The 21,763-nt window shown below is 38.5% G+C and overlaps 1 protein-coding gene across 1 annotated transcript; it reads left to right on the forward strand.

The window, feature by feature from the left end:
• Nucleotides 1-15,348: 15,348 nt before the first annotated feature.
• On the forward strand, nucleotides 15,349-18,260 carry coq7 (coenzyme Q7 homolog, ubiquinone (yeast)). Its single transcript, XM_044113682.1, has 6 exons — nucleotides 15,349-15,534; nucleotides 15,791-15,957; nucleotides 16,503-16,617; nucleotides 17,259-17,398; nucleotides 17,852-17,920; nucleotides 18,124-18,260. The coding sequence occupies exons 1-6, from the start codon at nucleotides 15,450-15,452 to the stop codon at nucleotides 18,199-18,201; spliced, it is 654 nt and encodes a 217-aa protein (XP_043969617.1). The 5' UTR covers nucleotides 15,349-15,449; the 3' UTR covers nucleotides 18,202-18,260.
• Nucleotides 18,261-21,763: the final 3,503 nt, after the last annotated feature.

The following is a 21,763-nucleotide window of genomic DNA, read 5'->3' on the forward strand; positions in this document are numbered from 1 at the left end:
TTCTTCAGCCCTGCAGACCCCTGACGGTCTCACATGTTGCTGTGAGTGAGTCGAGCCTGCAGGTATGTCACACCCAGCTGGCACCGGCCCCCTCTCAGCCCCACTCACAAGGCCCACTCAAAGATCGATCCCTCTCATCGCGTTGCAGAAATGTAGAGCCTTACCAAAGTCTTTGTGCCTGTATTCGCATGTCGTTTTATGTGGAAAATCGATATAAACTAAGGTATAATGGTGTTGAAGCACCTGCTAAAAAGTGAACCTCTGCCTGATTTCAAAGTGTTTTGGAGGCCGCAAAAGGTTTTCTCCCTTCAATCTTACAGCAGCTTCACTGTCCCTGCTTAAGAAAAGCATGCCCACAGCATGATGCTGCCACCACCACACCGCAGGGATGGTGTGTCAAGGGAGCTCAATCTACTACATGTTTTCTGTGAACCCTTTGCAATAAAAACATTATTGTTATCTTTTTTTGCTGCTGGATTTATTGTTATCAGTGTTGGCTCTCCAAAGAGGACACGTATTTGACCTTGATTCTTTGCTGGACAGAGACCCTGCAGGGCTTCGTGTTGCATCTAGAAGTACTTTCCCTGATTCTCATCCCAGTGAAAGTACTTCACTGGCTCAACGACTCCCCATTTAACTTTCTGTCTTACCAAAAACATTCACTAACTGAGCTGCGACCACAACTTAACTCTATGTACTCAGATTTTTAATTTCCCCCATTGTACCGCGCCTGGACCAGGGATCTGTGGCTTTTTTTCCCCTTTTCTCTGTTAGAGGCAGATGGCTAATAAAATCTCTATATAAACCTTGCAAGCTTGTTGTTGTAATGAGACAAATTTTCTAAAGGTCATTGGTAATAAGAGTTTATCTGAGTCACTGTTTGTCAAACACAGGCCCAGAAAAGTAAGTGGGATCTCTCCAGTGAGCACAAAATGACACTACATTCACCAATCTATGGTTGCATAGATTGGTGAAAAAGCTGGAGAGGGACCAAGCATTTTCAAATACAAACCCAACTAAAGATGATCACTCTTAGGAGTTTTGTTTTTTTTTTGAGCAGATTGCTTCTGCTTGGCGTTCCGTTATTGCTGCAGTGGTTTTGATTTCTCCCCCAGCAGCTGGAAGGTAACACATGGCAGCTCTGCCTTTGTCTTTGTTATTCTGCTCTGTTTTTCCCTCAAGCCAACAATAATCAGTCTGCTCTGCTGACCTTATGACCTGGTTTTAGCATAGTTAGTCTTTTTTTCTTTTTCAGGCATAACTCTAAACAAAGCAACCTGGAGCTGTGAAACTTTCCGCTTAGAGACCAAACGAAATTACGGCAAATGCTGAGCTACTGTTTCAGTGCACCATCTGTTTGGAATGATGTCCAAATAAGACTTTAACCATCTCATTTCTTCTGAAGGTAAACACGATATTTATTCTGATTCCTATTTGTCTTGCATGACACCGGGAGACAGCCGGTTGCAAAATGCATCCAGAATTAGTAAGATAATTGTTGGGCTGAGCTTTTGTTTTTCTAATCTTAACCTGACATCTCCAAACCTCAGACATAGTAAAGATGCTCTTTTTTTCCCCTCTCAGACAGCAGATGGCTGCCATCATTTTCTCAGCAGTCCTGGAATCCGAAAGTGTCTGAATGAGACGGTGTTGTGATTACTCTTTAGAGGAAAAACCACACTGGACGACATCCAGCCAGAGTAATGGCAGAGATGCCGCAGGAGCATGATTTTCCAAACAAACAGTGTTAATTTACAGTGTGTGTATTTTTTTACATCGATGGATACTCTTATTTGCCAATATGTGCAAGGGCAAAAACCATGAAGAAACGGGAAACACCAAGTGTAGACATTAAGTCTGACATATTTTGTTAGTTGCTGCACTGAACAGTCTTTCCTGCAATTCACAGGTTGTTTATCTTTTTTTTAATCTGTTTTTCTGTGTTTACACACTCTTCTTGCAAGTGAATTGTTCTTTTTTTTTACACGTTTTCTGAGTTATCATCAGGCATACACATTTTGTGTTGTTTTCTACACTTTGTCTTCTTTTATTACAACAACTGGACACGGAATATGTTTTAAACCATCGACCAAACACGTCACTTCTTGGACGTCACTTCTGGAACGTTCCACGGGAAAAACAGTTTTATTAAAGCAACCTCCATTGTTGTTTTTGGGGATTTTGTTGGTTTATTAGTTTATATAACAGGGACAATGTTAAAAATAAAAACAAAAAAACAAAAAAAAAAATTGTTGCTACCTACCAAATGTAGTTTGAACTGGTTTTTCATTTGTGGAGCTGCACATTGGTGTAGTTGGTAGCACTGTAGCCTTGTAGCAAGAAGATCCTGGGTTTGAACCCTGGCCTTTCTCGCATGGAGCTCTCCTTGTTGATGCCTGGGTTCTCTCTGGGTATTCTAGCTTCCAAAGACGTCACTGTTAGGTTATGTTAGACAATTTTCTCTAAAACTGAGTGTATATGTCCCTGTGTTGCCCTGCGCTGCACTGGCAACCTGTCCAGGGTTTATCCTGCCTTACGGTAGAATCATTTAAAACAAAGAAACACAGTTATTGTGTTAACCATAATTACTGTGGGGAACAGTTAGCACAAATTTAATGCAAAATATGCCATTCTTCTATAGACACATTGCTGTGCTGGATTTTGACACAATGTGAGTTGATGCTGACACATCTATTTTATACGGAAGAGGATTAGGGCCACCAAAAAAAAAAAAAAAAGAATTCTGAGATTAAAGTCAGAATTCTGAGATTAAAGTCAGAAAGTCAGAGTTCTGACTTTAATCTCAGAATTCTGACTTTAATCTCAGTATTTTTTTTTTTTTTTTTTTTTTTCCGTAGTTTTAAGAGTGTATCACAGAAAAGGAAGTTGTTTTTTTTGTTTGTTTGTTTGTTTTGCAGAAAAGCATATAACCAAATGTTGACTGGTTTGATTGCCATTTCTTATCTTTCTCAGATATCCATCCATCCATCCATCCATCCATCCATCCATCCATCGCCTGCCCCAGCATGAACTCAGTTTTTTTTCCAGGCTGCTGTTCAACAGGATATTGTGGCTTCTCTCCTAATGTAAAACAGACGTGTTATCACCCAAAAATAGCACCAAGCAGAGCTTCGTGGGACAGCCCCTTGTCACTGGTTGCCCAGGATCCCGGACTCCCGACTCCCACTTTAATAGGTCCCGGAGCCTGGCTCCCACTCACGCGTGGTCTTTGTGACGTAAAGAGTTACCAGCTCAGCACAAATCACCGCAGAGAAGCAGCAACAAAAACAATTCCTCTGCTTTGCTCTTGATGATTGAGGACAGATCCCCTCTAAAAATATCACAGAGGGAAACTGAGGGGGAGGCTTGGATTGCGGTTGCGGCATTTATTAGGGGATCATCCACTCCCTAAGAGTTGTAAAAACACAGCCTTTTTCAGGGTGGAAAACAAATGGGATGAGTACAATGTGGTAAAATGACGTTGTGATTGCCAGCAAAAAATTTTTACAGCTTGTTGTAATTTTATATATATATGTTGATATAGATATAGTAATTTAAAGCTGTGTCATGGCTGATGTGCAATAAGTTTTGACACAGCTAACAGACATTTCATCACAGGTTCCATCTTAAAATCTGTAACATGTTATGTTTTTGCTTAAATCACAACTCGAAATAGGCAAAATAGCATGAAATGATATTTTCCTTTTTCTCTGGAAAGATGGCTTCAATTTTGAAAAATGCGTGGGAAAATAAGCAACTAACAGTAAGTCACAGTATTTTTCACACAGGGTGTATTACTCACCGTCTTATTGCGGGGCCATTTGTTGCAGTATGTACTCAAACATTAGAAACCTGCACTTTTCACCCAGTAAATCAGAGAGTAAAAACATGACAGACTTCCAGGAAAAGACATATAGGGCAGCAGGGTCTGGGCTGGTGGAGAGAACTAAGATCTTGAGGGAAACAGGAAATTATGTCTAAACGACAGGTTTCACAAACGATGGCCTGCCGGCATTTTCCATTGTTTCCTTCATTAAAAATGTAACAACTATTGAAAAATCGTTGTTAACTCGACTTCTGTTGATTTCTATAAAACTTGCGGTGAACATCATGAGAATAATTTTCCCTAAATTATTGCAACACTAATTAATACACCTTTGTACTATATTGCCAAAAACATTCTCTTATCATTTCCTATATAAATGACATTGAGTCATTTCCTATATATTAAACCATTCTTTTCCATGGTTTAATATGTTATTTATGGTTTAATATGTTACTCTTTGCAGGTGACAGCTTCAACTCTCCTAGGAAGTACTACTACTAGTTTATTTATGAGATTTTTTGCCATGCCTTGGTCGAACTATGTCACACAGAGCTCTGTGACGTGTTGTGTGATTTGTCAGAAGTTTGGGGGCCTGTTTCATTTAAAAATGCTCTCAAACAGCAATGTCGATTTTTCTCTTTAACTTGTCCGCTTCTACTATCCAATTCTTGTGTCCGAAGCCAACATGAGTACCTCTGAGGAGCGTTTATCACATACGTTTGTACAATTCTTTGCTGAATTCCTACAAAGGTTGTGAAATGACTTACAACTACAGGACGGAAATCGCAAAGTTGTTGTCCACGTAGGAGGCTGGTCTCTCTCTTTCTCCACTGCTGTTGGATTAAAGCAAAGTGGAGAATGAATGGACAGAGTGGAGAACCCGGTGAGATGCATACCGAAGCCTGAGGTGCGTGTGTGAATATGAACATTCTGCATCAATGTGTCTGTTTGGATTTGGATGAAGTAATTGGAGAGGTAAAGTGTTTCCTTTTACTAGCCCTAAGGGGTCAAGCACAGCTCCTGATAAAGAGCCCCACACCGTAACCTCGCCTGAGTCAAACTTTATACGGACAAATGCTGTTCTTCTGGCTGCTGTCAAACCGACGTGTTATCACCCAAAAATAGCACCAAGCAGAGCTTCGTGGGACAGCCCCTTGTCACTGGTTGCCCAGGATCCCGGACTCCCGACTCCCACTTTAATAGGTCCCGGAGCCTGGCTCCCACTCACGCGTGGTCTTTGTGACGTAAAGAGTTACCAGCTCAGCACAAATCACCGCAGAGAAGCAGCAACAAAAACAATTCCTCTGCTTTGCTCTTGATGATTGAGGACAGATCCCCTCTAAAAATATCACAGAGGGAAACTGAGGGGGAGGCTTGGATTGCGGTTGCGGCATTTATTAGGGGATCATCCACTCCCTAAGAGTTGTAAAAACACAGCCTTTTTCAGGGTGGAAAACAAATGGGATGAGTACAATGTGGTAAAATGATGTTGTGATTGCCAGCAAAAACATTTTACAGCTTGTTGTAATTTTATATATATATATTGATATAGATATAGTAATTTAAAGCTGTGTCATGGCTGATGTGCAATAAGTTTTGACACAGCTAACAGACATTTCATCACAGGTTCCATTTTAAAATCTGTAACATGTTATGTTTTTGCTTAAATCACAACTCAAAATATGCAAAATAGTATGAAATGATATTTTCCTTTTTCTCCGGAAAGATGGCTTCAATTTTGAAAAATGCGTGGGAAAATAAGCAACTAACAGTAAGTCAAAGTATTTTTCACACAGGGTGTATTACTCACCGTCTTATTGCGGGGCCATTTGTTGCAGTATGTACTCAAACATTAGAAACCTGCACTTTTCACCCAGTAAATCAGAGAGTAAAAACATGACAGACTTCCAGGAAAAGACATATAGGGCAGCAGGGTCTGGGCTGGTGGAGAGAACTGAGATCTTGAGGGAAACAGGAAATTATGTCTAAACGACAGGTTTCACAAACGATGGCCTGCCGGCATTTTCCATTGTTTCCTTCATTAAAAATGTAACAACTATTGAAAAATCGTTGTTAACTCGACTTCTGTTGATTTCTATAAAACTTGCGGTGAACATCATGAGAATAATTTTCCCTAAATTATTGCAACACTAATTAATACACCTTTGTACTATATTGCCAAAAACATTCTCTTATCATTTCCTATATAAATGACATTGAGTCATTTCCTATATATTAAACCATTCTTTTCCATGGTTTAATATGATATATATGGTTGAATATGTTACTCTTTGCAGGTGACAGCTTCAACTCTCCTAGGAAGTACTACTACTAGTTTATTTATGAGATTTTTTGCCATGCCTTGGTCGAACTATGTCACACAGAGCTCTGCGACGTGTTGTGTGATTTGTCAGAAGTTTGGGGGCCTGTTTCATTTAAAAATGCTCTCAAACAGCAATGTCGATTTTTCTCTTTAACTTGTCCGCTTCTACTATCCAATTCTTGTGTCCGAAGCCAACATGAGTACCTCTGAGGAGCGTTTATCACATACGTTTGTACAATTCTTTGCTGAATTCCTACAAAGGTTGTGAAATGACTTACAACTACAGGACGGAAATCGCAAAGTTGTTGTCCACGTAGGAGGCTGGTCTCTCTCTTTCTCCACTGCTGTTGGATTAAAGCAAAGTGGAGAATGAATGGACAGAGTGGAGAACCCGGTGAGATGCATACCGAAGCCTGAGGTGCGTGTGTGAATATGAACATTCTGCATCAATGTGTCTGTTTGGATTTGGATGAAGTAATTGGAGAGGTAAAGTGTTTCCTTTTACTAGCCCTAAGGGGTCAAGCACAGCTCCTGATAAAGAGCCCCACACCGTAACCTCGCCTGAGTCAAACTTTATACGGACAAATGCTGTTCTTCTGGCTGCTGTCAAACCGCTGGTGCGTTGCAGTGAACTTTGTGATGTGAGGCTCGGATGCAGCTGCTTGCAGCAAGCTGGAAAGTTTGAGCCTGGCATCCACTGACCCTCCTGTAACTTTATGTGGCCTACAATTTTGTGGCCGAGTTGCTGTTGTTTCCAGTCGCTTCCATTTTATTACATTACCACTAGTTGACTATTAGTGGTGCGCCTGGTCAATATTCAGAAGTGAGGAAATTCCTCAACTGGACTTATTGGGCAGGTTGCATCCAGCCCGGATGCTTGCTGGCTGGAAGTCAGCTCCTGAGTGTGACCCATTCCTTCACGATTATAGCAGTCTGCATGCCTAGGTGCTGGATTTTATACACATGTGGCCACAGAAGAGTTTGAGACACCTGGCTGGATTCAATGATTCGAAGGCATAATCACTCTTATATTGTACACAAAGCAGCTCAGACTTGTCTTCTACCTTTAAATGCTCGAAAAAAAAAAAAAGCTGTAAGTTGGGAAGCTAATTTTCCCTTTAACTTTTTCTTATTACTTCAAATTTATTATTACGGTTTGGCAGAGTTCAATCACAACATATTAATTTTCTTAAATTAGTTCTCAACATCTTCGAAAGGACAGAGAGAGAATTTCATGATGTTTTTTTTTTTTTTTCCAACTGCTAAAACTACAAATAAGCGCCATGCAGGCACAGATGGTTCAGCTTGGACAAGTCAAGGCTGTTGAATGCCTTGAAAAACATTCACATGCATTGAACTGATTCACCTTCACTAGTAACAGCTTGAGGCTGTCTCTCTCTGTTTTTCCAGCCAGTACAAATTACTTCTTCCTTGTCGCCTTCCAAAAGTCTTCAGCAGCTCTTCAGGTCGTCTTAGACGTTAAAATCTGTCTTTCGCCGAAAACATTTTGACTCAAAGTGATCTCCTTGTGACTCTCCTAAACTCAGAGACCCTGAATTTTTACAGAGGACTCCACCTGAAAATGCTGGTAAAACCTGCTTTTGATTATCATCTTTGGGTCCTCTCGGTCTGGGGTTACATAATATTATATGAGTCACAATACAACCTCAAACCTTTATGTTTTTCATTTGGGTGTGACGAAACAGACCAACATAACCCAGGACATATTTGTAAATATATCTAAAAATACATCATTGTGGCATCCTTTGGTTTTCTTGACGTCGTCTGTTCACTGATGTTCTGTAACAAGTCTTCACCAAACAGACTTATATATAGTGATATGAAATTATACGCAGGAGGACTCTATTCATTATGAAACTTCTGGAAGCAACTGGATCTTGTTTAGGGGTATCCACATAAAAGAAGCTGAATAAAACATTCTTGTTTGCAAGATAATATTTGAAACCGTTTATCCCTTTTTTTCATCCTGTTCACAAAATGCCCTACTTTGTTCCCATTACATGAAAACAATGTGAAAGGTGTGATTTCACCACTACAATGTGGAAAAGACACTCCGTTCTCTCCAGTGTCCTGCAAAACAGGATATTTCCGTGAAATTTATGTCCGCATGCAGCAGAGGGGTGGTAACAGCTCAATAATATAATAGAAATCTCTGTCATCTGGTGTGAATCACGTATGAGGTCTTTAAAATGGTTGTAGGTGGTGTTTTAAGAGTCTTGGTGAGTTGAAATCTGAAAATGACTTTCTCCTTTTAGTTTGGTTTTATGAGACATTGTGCCTTTTCCAGAGGGCTACCACCAAACCCATAATATGGTTGGCTTTTTTAAACACGGTTACATAACTTTAATTTATTTCTCAACCTTGCCTTGCAACAGTTTGGGATGACTAACTTGTTGTTTTCAAGGGGAGTACCTTGCCGTCAAAGCAATTATGTTGCCTACCGCTCCACTCACACAATACTGCGACTCAAACCTCAATAAGCACGGGGAAGGTATTCTCTACTTCCACATCTTGCTACGTTGCAGCCATTTTTTTCTGAAAGGAATTAAATACACTATTTCCTCAAATTTCTATATAATGCACTTACAGCTTGTCCTTAATGCTTTGTTAAAGCGCCTGTGGCAGCATTGGAGCATTTTCTGCCATCGCCTTTCACCGACCGTCTTCAGCTCGGTCGGATTGAATGGGTCGTTCCATAAGTCTTCCCCTCGATGCTGGATATTGGCTAAATTAGTGAAATCTATAAGACAAGAGCCTCAAACATTTTTAGTTTCCTGAGCCCTGTTTTCAGCTCCACTGACGGCCGAAGCCTCTCCTCAACGTTTCACTGATTTCAGCTGCTTGACCTCATCAAATCTCAGGATGCCACCATCATCATCCTTCTTCATCCACCTGGTGTGTTCAGGCCGGTGTGCACTGGTTTATTTTGGTGTTCCTAAGTAAAGTGCAATATGTATTTGCATGCAGTAAAGGGGCTACATGCAAATACATACCTCACTTTGCAGCTTTTCATTTGTAAAATACACAATTTCTTTCCACAGCAGAGTCAGGCCCTTTGTGTTGGTCAAAAATTTTAACAAAATAGCTTTCATTTTGAGGTAGGTATGTGGCAAAATGTGAAATGCCTTTAAAAGGCCCAAATTTAAGATGCAAGTTTAAGTCCTGAAAAGAAAGATCCATTTAAGTTTTGCTACCCGGGGCAGCTTCTGTTAATAATTAAAACTTCAAGGGATCTGGCAAAGCAAACCTAATTATAAAATACATTTACACTTTAAATTTCCACACCACATAGTAATTCCTTTTTAAAGCAGATGCTTGAATCTATTTTCATCTGTCATTAAGGAAAAAGAAAAAGAAAAAGAAAAAACACTTCCATGACCCAAAGAACAGTCGACTGAAATTATGACGGTAGTAAGCTGAGACAATGACGCATGTTGTTCTTCTACTAGTTATATTGCTAATTTTACTTAAAATTACACACCCCACACACAAGCCCTGGGAGTCCCACCACACAAGTCAGAGACGAAATGAGACAAGACCTATCATGTCTTCCCTAAGTGAGAGCAGACGCTGTTGACTCAGTGCAGTCTAGAAGCGCTTGGGCTGCGTCCCGCCACAGCTATGCACCGTCTGACCAGAGCCTTGGAGCAAGCGTGTGTGTAGGCACACACACGCATCCACGGATGCATGCAAACGTTATGCAAACACAGTCAGAGACGCATGCATGCAGGTGCTCAGACACATGCATGAGCCAGTCGCCCTCCTTCTGAAGCTCTGCGATTTGTTGCTCAGTCCTCAAATCATAAGCAAAGCATACAAAGAAAGGAGGACTTTCTCTTGAACTTTGCTTCCTTCAGTTGAGCTGCTGAATTTTACATAACTACAATTTGCTTCTTTCTTGTTTTTCAAGGGGGCGTTCACTCTTTGGGATTAACTATGAATCTTGCAGGAATGTCTTTGCCTAAATTGACTGCGCTGAAAGATTTATACTGTGTTTTCACTCCTCTGACTCTTGACAGAAAAAAAAGTTACTTACCAGGCCCATTAGGAAAATGTTTACAAAGTCTGTTGTGACATGTCTATGCCATTACACTCCCATTGACCTCGCATGGCAGAAAATTCACAAAAGCATCAAGACACACAACCTGAAGACAATGACATAACATGACAGTTGTTTGTTAATACATGTGAGGTCGTTAGCTATTTGAAACCTATTTTAACTAGAAATACTCACAGTTCATCAAATCTAAACAAAAATAGTTAGTTCCAATAATGATGTGCAACTGTGCATAAAGTTTAAATAAGAAACCTTAAAAAAACCAAAAAAACTGCAGCATTGTTTAGTATAACAGGTGTTTATTATATTGCTTGAATTAATTTTTGTTCAGAGTAAGTGTCCTGGTTCATTCTAATTCTTTCAAATTATTGCTTTTGCTGATTTTGGCAACAACTAAGCAAAAAATTAAAATTAAATAGAAAAACTTTATCCCTCTTGCTTAGAAGCAGAAAAAGTGTAATGTTGGATGTGAATAAGCTCAACTAAAGACTGAGACATGTATAATTTGTCTATTGATATTTACTTTAGAAGCATGCACTAACTTATTCTTTGTGGTTCATAATTTGTAAAATATCTGAGACAAAAACTCACTGAACCCAGGACTTTAATCTTGCACTTTATCAGAGATGAGACAGAGATTTCTTTTGTACCATTTTTCTGTCTCTTGGTCTTTGGTTAGAACTTGGTGGAGATTTGATTGAGTTATGGAAAAATTGAAGCGTTTTGTAGGGCCTTTTCCAGCTCCCTAGATTTTTATTTGACAATCCTGCAGCTAAAAAATTTGTTCAGCTGTACCTCTGCTAAATGATATCTAGTCTTGTTGCATAATAAGCCATGGGCCACTCAGATTATTGTTGCTTTTATCTTATCTTATGTTATCTTATCTTATCTAGATATAAGTAGATAGATATAAAGGTGCCTCTAAAAAGTTTTGAGTACGAAAAACTTCATTTTACCTGATCATTTGCTGTTGCATTTTACATTTATGCACATCTTTTCAGAAAGCCACTGAGACAAGAAAGTGTCATTGATGCAAGTCATTCAGGGTGATCTCTCCTAATGTTATAAAATCTGCTTGCTTAGGATTGCCACGTCATAGTTCAAGTTCCTAGCCTCCTTAAAAAATACTCCATGTTTTTTTGACACATTTTGCTTTGAGATTGAACCATTTGTATTTTAGAAAGACAAACTTGTAAATCTACTGCTTTCTGATTCTGTCCAGCACCAAAGTTGTGACGTTAAAGACTCTAAGGTATCGACCTTCCAGTGATCCACTGCTGTGGCCCAGTGCCGCTGCACAGTTGCATGCTGTATTCTGAGAGTTTGTACAGCAGATAGTTGAGTGTTACTGACATCACTATTTGCATTCCTGATGAAATGAGATCGATGAGTAAAATCTATCTAGTTGCAGAATAAAGTGATGGTGATTTTCTTCTCTGTTGGCAGGGCGCTGGTGACAAGAGCGCCCTGCTCTTGTCACCAGAGCAGGGCGACAAGAGCCCTGCTCAATACAGCTTCTGTATTGAAATACAGAAGCTGTATTTCAATACAGCTTCTGTATTGAAATACAGAAGCTGTATTTCAATACAGCTTCTGTATTGAAATACAGAAGCTGTATTTCAATACAGCTTCTGGATTTGATGCATCTCGATAAATATATATAATTATCCATTACCTTGAAAATACTTGCAATCATTGGTGACAGTTTTGCCTGTGGAAAAGAACCTAAGAAAAACATGTTGAGAGAAAAAAGGCTGCATGTGTCCAAAAAAAAAACAGCAAGGAGGACAGACTGAAATCCTGCATGGAACACAGGAATGGACAGCAGAAGACTACTGCCACGTTGTTTTCTGAGATGAATCCTCGTTCTAATTATTTGAGACATCTGGAACATCATTTCCCCAAAAGGTGAGGGATACCGTGAGTTTTCTGTCATGCCAGCAGCAAAGCATCCTGATACAATCCATGTGTAGGTCTGCTTTTCATCCAGCAGAGCTCACTCTCTATTCTGCTCAGAAATGAAGAGAGGGCTAGAAACATCACTCAGGAAAAGCGTCTTCCAACAAACAGTCACAATTAGCAGAGTTTTGGTACCAGATCTGGAAACCTCAGAACTCTTTCAGTCCTACTCTTTGAGAACCAGGATACCTATTTCTCAAAAAGCAGCAGAATAAATACAAGCCAAGAAATTACAATTAACTCCAAATACTAAAAGGGTGAGACCATGTCACAATGAGTCATTGTTTGGCCCATTAGTTGATGTCTAGCATGAAATGCATGAACTTTTTTCCATGTTAGGTAACAACTGTTAGGTTCTCTGTATTTGATTGGGATTTTATGAGACAGACCAAGACAATGTAGAAGGGAAGTGGAAAGATAATGGCATGGGCTTTAAATGCATGTGTTCAGCTTTCTATTACCGCCTTTTCACAACAATTGCAGCTGAAATACTTCTGGGGATTATCTCCACCCGTTTTGCACGTTTTACAACTAAAACATTTGAACAGAGCTCTTTCCAGAGTAGCTGAAGCTAAGACTGGATGGAGTGCGTCTCTTAACATCAATCCCAATTGCTACAGATTCTCAATTGGATCCATGTCCTGACTTTGACACATGATGAAAACTAATTCATATGACTAATTATCATGATTTCATCTAGGAGTAAGTAAAGAGAGTTGAATATAATTACATATTAATCTTCTCAGATGTTTTTGTTGAAAAATCTAGAAAACCATGTATCATTTTCCTTCGAGCTATAATTAGGAACTAGAACGTTGTTTCGGTGTGCTACAGGAAATCTAAATAAATTACACTGCAGTTTCAGTTTGATGCATGACAAAATGTGAAACTATCGGAGAAGAGTAAATAGTTTTGCTTCGGTGGTCGTTGTAATTTACTACCGCTATGATTGACAAAAATCATAGTAGATTTCTGAAATATTGTTTTCTCAAAGTCTGTTTTTATATACGGTATTCCATATACGGTATTACTATCTTTTTTCTGACCTTGAAATATTCTGTGTAATTTCACTCCAAAAATCAGATTTTACTGAATTAATGTCCCTGTTAATGATTTCAAGATTAAATTTCTATGCAACATGTAAAAAAGAAAACCTTCATAAATTTCAGCACTTGTTTTCATCAGCCCATGAAATCGGAAGTAAGTTTATTTTCAGTAACAACCAAGTCCAATGTGAAAATGCAGAACCAAGAGGAAACACTCCTTCTGTGGTGCGACTTTCCAAACACCAGCAATTAGTTGCTTCAAATTAGAAGCAGCGAAGATCACCAAAGACGATTGTGAAAGTTATTTGAAATGTTTTTTTATTGCAGCAAAACCAACATACAGTCACACTGAAAGCCCTGGGTAACCCACCGATACGAGGCCACACGTATGTAGCAACCCAGAGTCAGACAGACAGATAAGGAAACACATATCCGGTGTCTCACCACAAACACACATACAGACAGAACCAACACACCCTGCCATTTACGACCCTGGCGTTGTTTACTTTTGACCACCGTATTGCTGCAGCAGTGAACCTCTTCGCACATTTCTGCACTCAGTCTGTTTTAGGTGTTGTGTAATTTGTTGGTTTCATTATTATTATGATTATTATTATTATTGTTAGACATCAAAAGCAGGAATCAGACTAATATTTACTAATGCAACTCATGACAGCAGGATTATGAGATCATGGCTATTATTCTAGGAAAATTTTTTTTTTTTTTTTTTGCTTTTTAATTTATGCTAAAATGCTAAATGAAGCTTTTTTCATTACAAATGTGTTGACTACCACTGAAATCCTTCAAACTGGGACCAGCTGGTGTACATGAACTGAAACGTCCCTCTGCCTATTTTAACTGTGCTGCACTGCCATCTGTAGACCTTCAGAAATAACACAAATTGCTCCATAAAAGCCCTCATTTTCTTTGCCTAATTGCCTCTTACACAACATGTCTAAACAAAGAAAACAGTCAAAATTTGTTTAGCACAGAAAAACAAAGAGAGAGCAGCCAAAATGTAATTTTCACCTTTAAATGTTTGTTTATGGCCCACAGGCCAAATATATGTAGGCCAAGTAAACTGTGAGCACTGAATTAGCTGGAGAGAGCGTGGATTTGTTTGTGCTGTGACAGACAAGTGAATTATCCAAAGTGTTGAACCTGGTCACCTCAGCAGCTCATGATCTTGTGTGGGTGTTTTCATGAAGCACAGTCGATACGGAAAACAGAAATGAAGCTGGTATAATGCGCTTCGGTTCTTTCCAATTTTGCATTTATAACCTTGTTTCAAAAAGAAATTCTATTTTTCCTCTCAATACACAAAACACTCTATAATGTCATTTTGTTTCGGAGGTATGTGTAAAAAACAACAACAGGGAAATCACACATGCATAAGTATTCACAGCCTTAACTCAATACCATAGACGGCAATTAAAGCCGCACGTCTTAAATATGATGCAACAAGCTTGGGGTGCCTGTCTCTATCCAGAGTCACGAGAACTCCATCAAGTTGAATAGGAAACATCAGCACACAGTCATGTTCAGTTCTTGGTAGAGATGTTTAATCAGATTCAGTCTGATCAATCAGAGGTTTGGGACTTTGGTTGACCACTCACAGACATTTAAGAAACTCCTGGAGACACTATTTTGATATCTTGGCTGTAAACTTAGGACCATTGTCCTGCTGAAAGGTTACTGGATCATCTATGAGCCGTCACTCCTCAGTAGTCCTTCCTTCTTTACTTCCTTCACCTTTTCAGATGTTGAAAAAGTGAATGAAGTTGTCGATTTATTTGACAACCTATTGACAATTATGAATAGTAATAATAACAAAAAAACATGTTTCATCAAATCGTGAGGCGAATAGGCCTTAATCTGTATTTAGGATTGCATCATTGCCATATATAATTTGAGTCCTCTTTTGGACTTTACTTGGAAAAAATAGCTTACTTTACTCCAGACTGAGAAATGCCTGAGGGTATTTTAATCCCTGTCTGAGAAACACACTTCAGTAAATCCCGTTTTAAAAGGTAATTTAATCTAGTAGAAGTTGTTAGCCAACGTCTCTTTAATTAAATGGTACAACAGCCTGCCATAATAGGGCGACGTCGTAAAGCGCGCCTACGTCATAAGTGTGCGTTTGGTTTATCAGCTGACGCTCAATGTCCTCTAGCATGTGTTTTTCTATGGTAGCAGTTAAATCCTTCGCTAACTATAATGCATAGAGCAGCGCACACGGCTTTCTGTGACTGGCCTCAGTTTGTCAGACCAGCGATGATCCGACAGAGTTTAAAATGCACAGGTGAGCTACTGGGTTATCAGCGTGAAGCTAAAATGCTAAAAACACTTACCTAAGATAGCCATGATGCAACTGTAAGCTTGGCATCAAGACATTTTCTTTGAAGTTACATTGTGAACGTGCTTAAAACAAAATGTATCTGTTTGATATTACTGAAATATTGTATTCAGTATTAAATCTACCACTGCAGCTAGAGATGGACACCATCTTTGAAGGATTTCCTCAAGTTACTCATGCTGACATTATAATGTTTACATAGGCTGCCTGCAGAACAGCACTCGTGCCTACAGTGTTGTTCCTGCGCCGCGAGACAGCGAGGAGAAGGAGATGATGCACCGGATGCTGCGCGTGGATCACGCGGGTGAATATGGTGCTAATCGCATCTATGCCGGGCAGATGGCGGTGTTGGGCCGGTCGAGACAGTATGTCTAAAAGTATTAGATTTGGCTGTCACTACAAAAGGTCTCATGTTAAAAAGCATTAAAATATGTTTTAAATAGTGCAGAGGTCGTACATGCTTGTCAAAAATTGATAGTTGGAGCATTTTAAAAGGTTCCATTCTGTGGTCAAGTATGTTTCTCAATTTATATTGAAACTTATGAAAGGTTATGCCCCCAAATAATAATAAAAAATGTTTATTGCTCAAAGAGTGACAGCATCATTGATTTATATCCCTAGCAACTGTTTTTATTTCTCTGCCAAAATGTTGTTTGATATTTGAGAATATTGCATTTAAACCATTAATAACAGTGAGAAAATGTTCACAGTAAGACAAAAAAAAAGACTCTGGTTTCTAATTTTTTGTTTGTCAGATCCATTTTTTAAAATTTGATATGTACTTAAATACTTTAGTAGATTATTTTGTTTTTAAAGGAATCAATTTTTACTTTTTTTTCAGTTAAATTGTTTTGTCAGATCAAGCTGAATGGTATGAATAGTATTTTAACTCTTTTATTTTTTTGTTTTTTAAGCAAATGTGGGATCAAGAAAAGAAGCACCTATCAAAATTCAACGAAATCCTTGCTGAGAACAGAGTTCGACCCACGGCTCTTCTGCCACTCTGGAACCTGGCTGGGTTTGTTTTAGGTTGGGGCAGCATCTAAATACGCAGCGTCCGTATAGCTATAATGTAGAAGAAAAAAAAAAAGACAATAGATACGTAAAAACACAAAACTCTCTTGACATAAATCAAATCAAATTTTATTTGTATAGCACATTTCAGCGACAAGGCATTTCAAGGTGCTTTACATCAAATCAAATCAAACACAAAAACACAATGCAACATAGAATCAACATTAAAAACACAACATCAAGTCAGATTCCGTCAATAAACTTGCAATTGATTACATTTCAAATACAACTCTAAACAAGTGGGTTTTTAGTTGAGATTTAAAGGAAGTCAGTGTTTCAGCTGTTTTACAGTTTTCTGGAAGTTTGTTCCAGATTTGTAGAGCATAGAAGCTAAATGCCGCTTCTCCTCGTTTGGTTCTGGTTCTGGGGATGCAGAGCAGACCAGAACCAGAAGACCTGAGAGGTCTGGAAGGTTGATACAACAGCAGCAAATCTTTAATGCATTGTGGTGCTAAACCATTCAGTGATTTATAAACTAACAACAGTATTTTAAAGTCTATTCTTTGAGCTACAGGTAGCCAGTGGAGAGACTTTATAGCTGGTAAAAAGACAAGATTACTGTTTTATTTATCTCTCTTGTTTTGCACATCCTCCAGGGGCATCCACTGCTCTGCTGGGTAAAGAGGGGGCCATGGCGTGCACAGTGGCAGTGGAGGAGAGCATCTCTGAGCACTACAACAGCCAGATTAGAGCACTGATGGAGAGTGACCCAGAGAGATACACTGAACTGTTACAAGTGAGGACCACACTTCAGATGTTTGACTTTGTGTTTAACTTTAAGCAAAAAGTCCCCAACAAACTGACTGAAGCCAAACTCAATGATGACTCTTATTGACAATATTTTATTCTTACTTGTTTTATCTAAATCGAGATTAAGCATAAAGTCTGCAAAGGTTTGAAGTTGTTCAGAAGCGCCATTTTCTGTGCCACATGTTATCTATTTTACTTTAAGCAATATTTATAGTTGACTTGATTAATCAACCTGAACTCATTCCTATTAATGATAAGGCAAACTGTTGTATTTCCTGCCTCATCAAGTAACATTATTCTCCAAGGCTGGTTTGTTTAAGATCATCAATAAAACATCTGTGGGACACATTTTTTTTATCAACAAATGATAAAATTCATTGTTAGCAGTATGTACCAAGACGTGATGTAAAAAGTGTTAATTTGTGGTTCCTTTCAACAGCTGATAAAGGAATTTAGAGACGATGAAATGGACCATCATGATACAGGTTTGGAGCACGATGCCGAATCAGTAAGTGCATTTCTCTTATCCATATGAAATAACAAGTCACCCACTGAACATTTTCTCAATAAATAATATCTTAGATAATTGAGCCTTCAATCCATTTAAACTCATGTTTAAATAAACATGTCTAATATAAGTACAAGCTGTGTAGTATTAAAAAAGTCAAATGTGTTTCTTGTGATTTTTTTATTTTTTATTTTTTTTTTCAGCTACCTGGATACTGGCTGCTTAAAAACGCAATCCAACTGGGCTGCAAAGCTGCGATATACGTTTCTCAACGTGTCTGAATTTTAGCTTAAACACAACAAAATTCTTTTTTTTTCGTTCTCTCTTTTGGAAATGTTTGCTTACAGAAAGTAATCATCCACTTTCCTCAGTTAGCTCAGGTTGTGTTCATCGCGATACAGCCTTGTTGACATGTGTCCTCTGTCAATAAGCAAATTCAACTAGGTAGAGCATTCCCTCAACTGTGACTAAAACCTTACAACATAATTAGTCCCTTATTGGATCAAGACCTACATTTTTGGTGTTATTTATACTGTGTATTAATATTGCTGCTACACTTGTAGTCATATTTTTTTAGTGATCCAGTTGCCATTTTAAAACTTTATTGTAAGTTACACTTAAATTGACTTTTTATTGATCTGGCATAAGTTGCAATGCCAACAATTCATGAAATTAATCTGAAATTTCACAAATTATTTTTTATAAATGGAAGAAAATTATCGAAACAATTTATAACTAATCAAAGGTTTTGCGTTTGACAGTCTATAGACTGTTTTAGATCTGCAGGTTTAGGATCATTATCCTCCTGGAAAGTGAACTTCCACTCCATCCCCAAATCCTCAAAAAGGTTTTGCTCAAGGCTTGTCAAATCAGATAAGCCATCTTCCCGTCATCTCTGCCCCGCTGAAGAGAAGCATCATGATGCTTCCTCCACCGTGTTTAACCATGGAAATGGTGCATTCACTGGTCATCTTTTTACAACGCAGTGCATTTTTTATGGATTAACCAGCGTTGGGGGATGTGACCGAATACAAATGCATGCCAACCTTTCTAGATTTCTTTTGCAAAAAACTTTCTCTTTCCTTCCACTTCTCAATCAAGGACTTATTTCTTTTGGTCTATCACACATATCCCCCCCCAAAATAGATTTAAAGCATGTGATCGTAAGGTGACGATGTGCAAAAGTTTAAGGCGTATAAATGTTTTTGTAGTTACATGATCAGCTGAGGTCAGTCGCCGTACATGAGCGACGCAAGACAATGGGGAGCCGTGAAATTCAAAGGTGGATCTTTTCGCATCATCTCTGCCCCAGATTAATAGCGCTGACAGGTTTACAACGAGGTGTAACTGTTTAAATAAAGCAACACATGTACAGCTCCATTCCTAGCTGCATTCTGGGTGACGAAGTCACCACTGCATAAAGACCAGAGTGATGGCTCCGTTAAAGTGCTGATGTTATTAACCAAAATCTTTTAATGCCACAAATAAATGAACAATGTCCAACCACATAGTCCAAGTGTCTGGTAATGCCTGCATAGGCACATTTTAAGACAATCAGAGAAATCATTCCTGCTCCTGTAAATGTCAGGAGTTCATGTGCACGGTTTCTCAGAATCGCTTCCAGAGGAATCTGCTGAATTACTGACTCAGAAACTGGCAACGACAAGTATGTAGAGAGCAATAAAACTTTTTACCAAACTGTGACTGTCTCGCTATCCGTGAATAATTGCTGTTGTAAATTTTGAATAGCACGGACAATACAAATCTCCATACGTCATTAAAGCTTTCGGATACAGGCTGTAATACCTTTTGGCTTTTATACCTGCAGTCTGTCAGTCTTTCGGCTTTCCAGAGGTTCATAGTGAGTAATGGGTAGCATGAAAAGAGTCAGACGGGAATTTAGCGGCTAAAGGTGAGCTTTAATGTCCTAGCAAAACACTGAATGGTAAAATGACAGTTTTCATCATCATTTCTTTGGTGTTTTATAACTGAATTGATATGAAATGGGGGTGGCAATGGCAACTGGAATATTGTATGTTTCCTTTCAGCTTCCTTCATTACGTGCAGTCCATTTACAGTTTACACTTGGGGTTTCAGCTGATGTACATGTAGTTTTACCTAGAGAACTGTAACATAAGGTAAAAAACTGCTCAATTTCTCCTTTTAAATAACTTTGACTAGTTGAAGCAACTAGGAGTACTCTGAAATATGACAATTTCCAGCAACAATTAAGTGCTAAATACTATATATTTTTTGTAGTATTAAATAAGAGGAAGAAGATGAAACAATGGGAATCACATATAATAAAATAAACCAAATTGTACGTTTCTTGCTGTTTGTGATTGTGACATAACACAAGGCACACAAAAAAAAATCCTACACTTGTTTTTAAATAGAATGGAGAATAATTAATATAGCCACATTCTGTAATTAAATTAATATGGCTCTTCCTTATCACCTTATCACCTCCACGTCTCTAGAGAGGCTCAATCAGCTTAGAGGACTGATTCGTAACTTACTGATTCGTTTTATGCTGTAAGACGTACGCTGTTCATCTGTTTATGTGACCAGTTAACCCTTGGAAAAATCTCTTGTGAGTCTGAGGAGTGAATGTAGTTATGAGAGGGGCCACATGTCCACATGTCTTCATAGCGTGAGGTGACAACACATGATGTAAAGGGCTGACATCATTTCAGCTGGAATCTCTGATTTACGGTCTGTCATGCAGTGACATCTACCAACTGCTTTGAAGAAAGACAAAAACAACACAAACCAAGGTCAGTCTTCTAGGAAGGTTGATCAGTGTAAAACGTATTTGTTGTCTGAATGCTAGTGGGACACATTTCTGCGCAATGTTTTCTACATCTATGTCATATAACAAAAAAAAAAAAACACCAATGTAATTATAGACTACATATGTCTGGCAACTGCTGTCCAACAACAAGCATAAAAGCTACATTCATTTTTCTAACAAGCTATGCACAAAGAAAAATAATGGACTTAGATCGAAATGTAGGCAAAAAGATACACCTTTCACAAGTTATATAACAAGTACATGTGTGGTATGTATATATGTATGTGTTAAATAAAACCCAAATACTTATGTACAGCTTCGATGAATCCCAAGAATTAATATATTTAACAATACTACAGAAAATCTGTTTACAAAACAAGATGCCATTAATTTTGCACCAACCAATTGACTGCTTTGGGGGCCAGTTTGGTGCAAGAAAAAAAAAATCAAAAACAAAAACTTTCATGAATTTTTCTTCATCTTGTCTACCAAAATGACAAAATTAAATTTGAGCGGTTCTCCCAATATCACGTAAGACCCAGTTGTTGCTGAGTTGTTTTGTTTTTTTTTTGTTTCAGGTTGTCAATCAGATGATAACGCTCATGCTGAGTGCCAGAGTTAAGCGTTGCGTGACCCTCTTCAATAACATCTATCAGTGCAATGACAGGCCTGTTGGTTTGTTCAGCATAACTCCGAGGCCAAGCTAATGCCATGACATGAGACCGAAAGACATAAACAAAAACACGCTCGCTAGCACAAGAGGGCATAATTGAAGGTTGAGAACGAACGCCTCTCCAGCCTGGTCAAGATTACAGTTCAGACGTTTGTAGGAATAAAGGAATAAAGTTTGTTTTACAAAGATTCAAAAGCTGCATTACTATATTTTTTTAATCACTTGAATTGTTTTCAGTTTGCTTAACATTTGCACATTTTTAGCAAATGAAAATCAGAAAAATGTTTTTGTCCATTTGCATTTACCCTCCTTTGTTGATTTTCCTGAAAAATCCAATATACTAAATTTCATCAAAATGTCGTGTAATATTAATGGA

This window comes from Gambusia affinis, linkage group LG04, assembly GCF_019740435.1.
Source record: "Gambusia affinis linkage group LG04, SWU_Gaff_1.0, whole genome shotgun sequence".
In the NCBI taxonomy this organism is placed as follows: Eukaryota; Metazoa; Chordata; class Actinopteri; order Cyprinodontiformes; family Poeciliidae; genus Gambusia; species Gambusia affinis.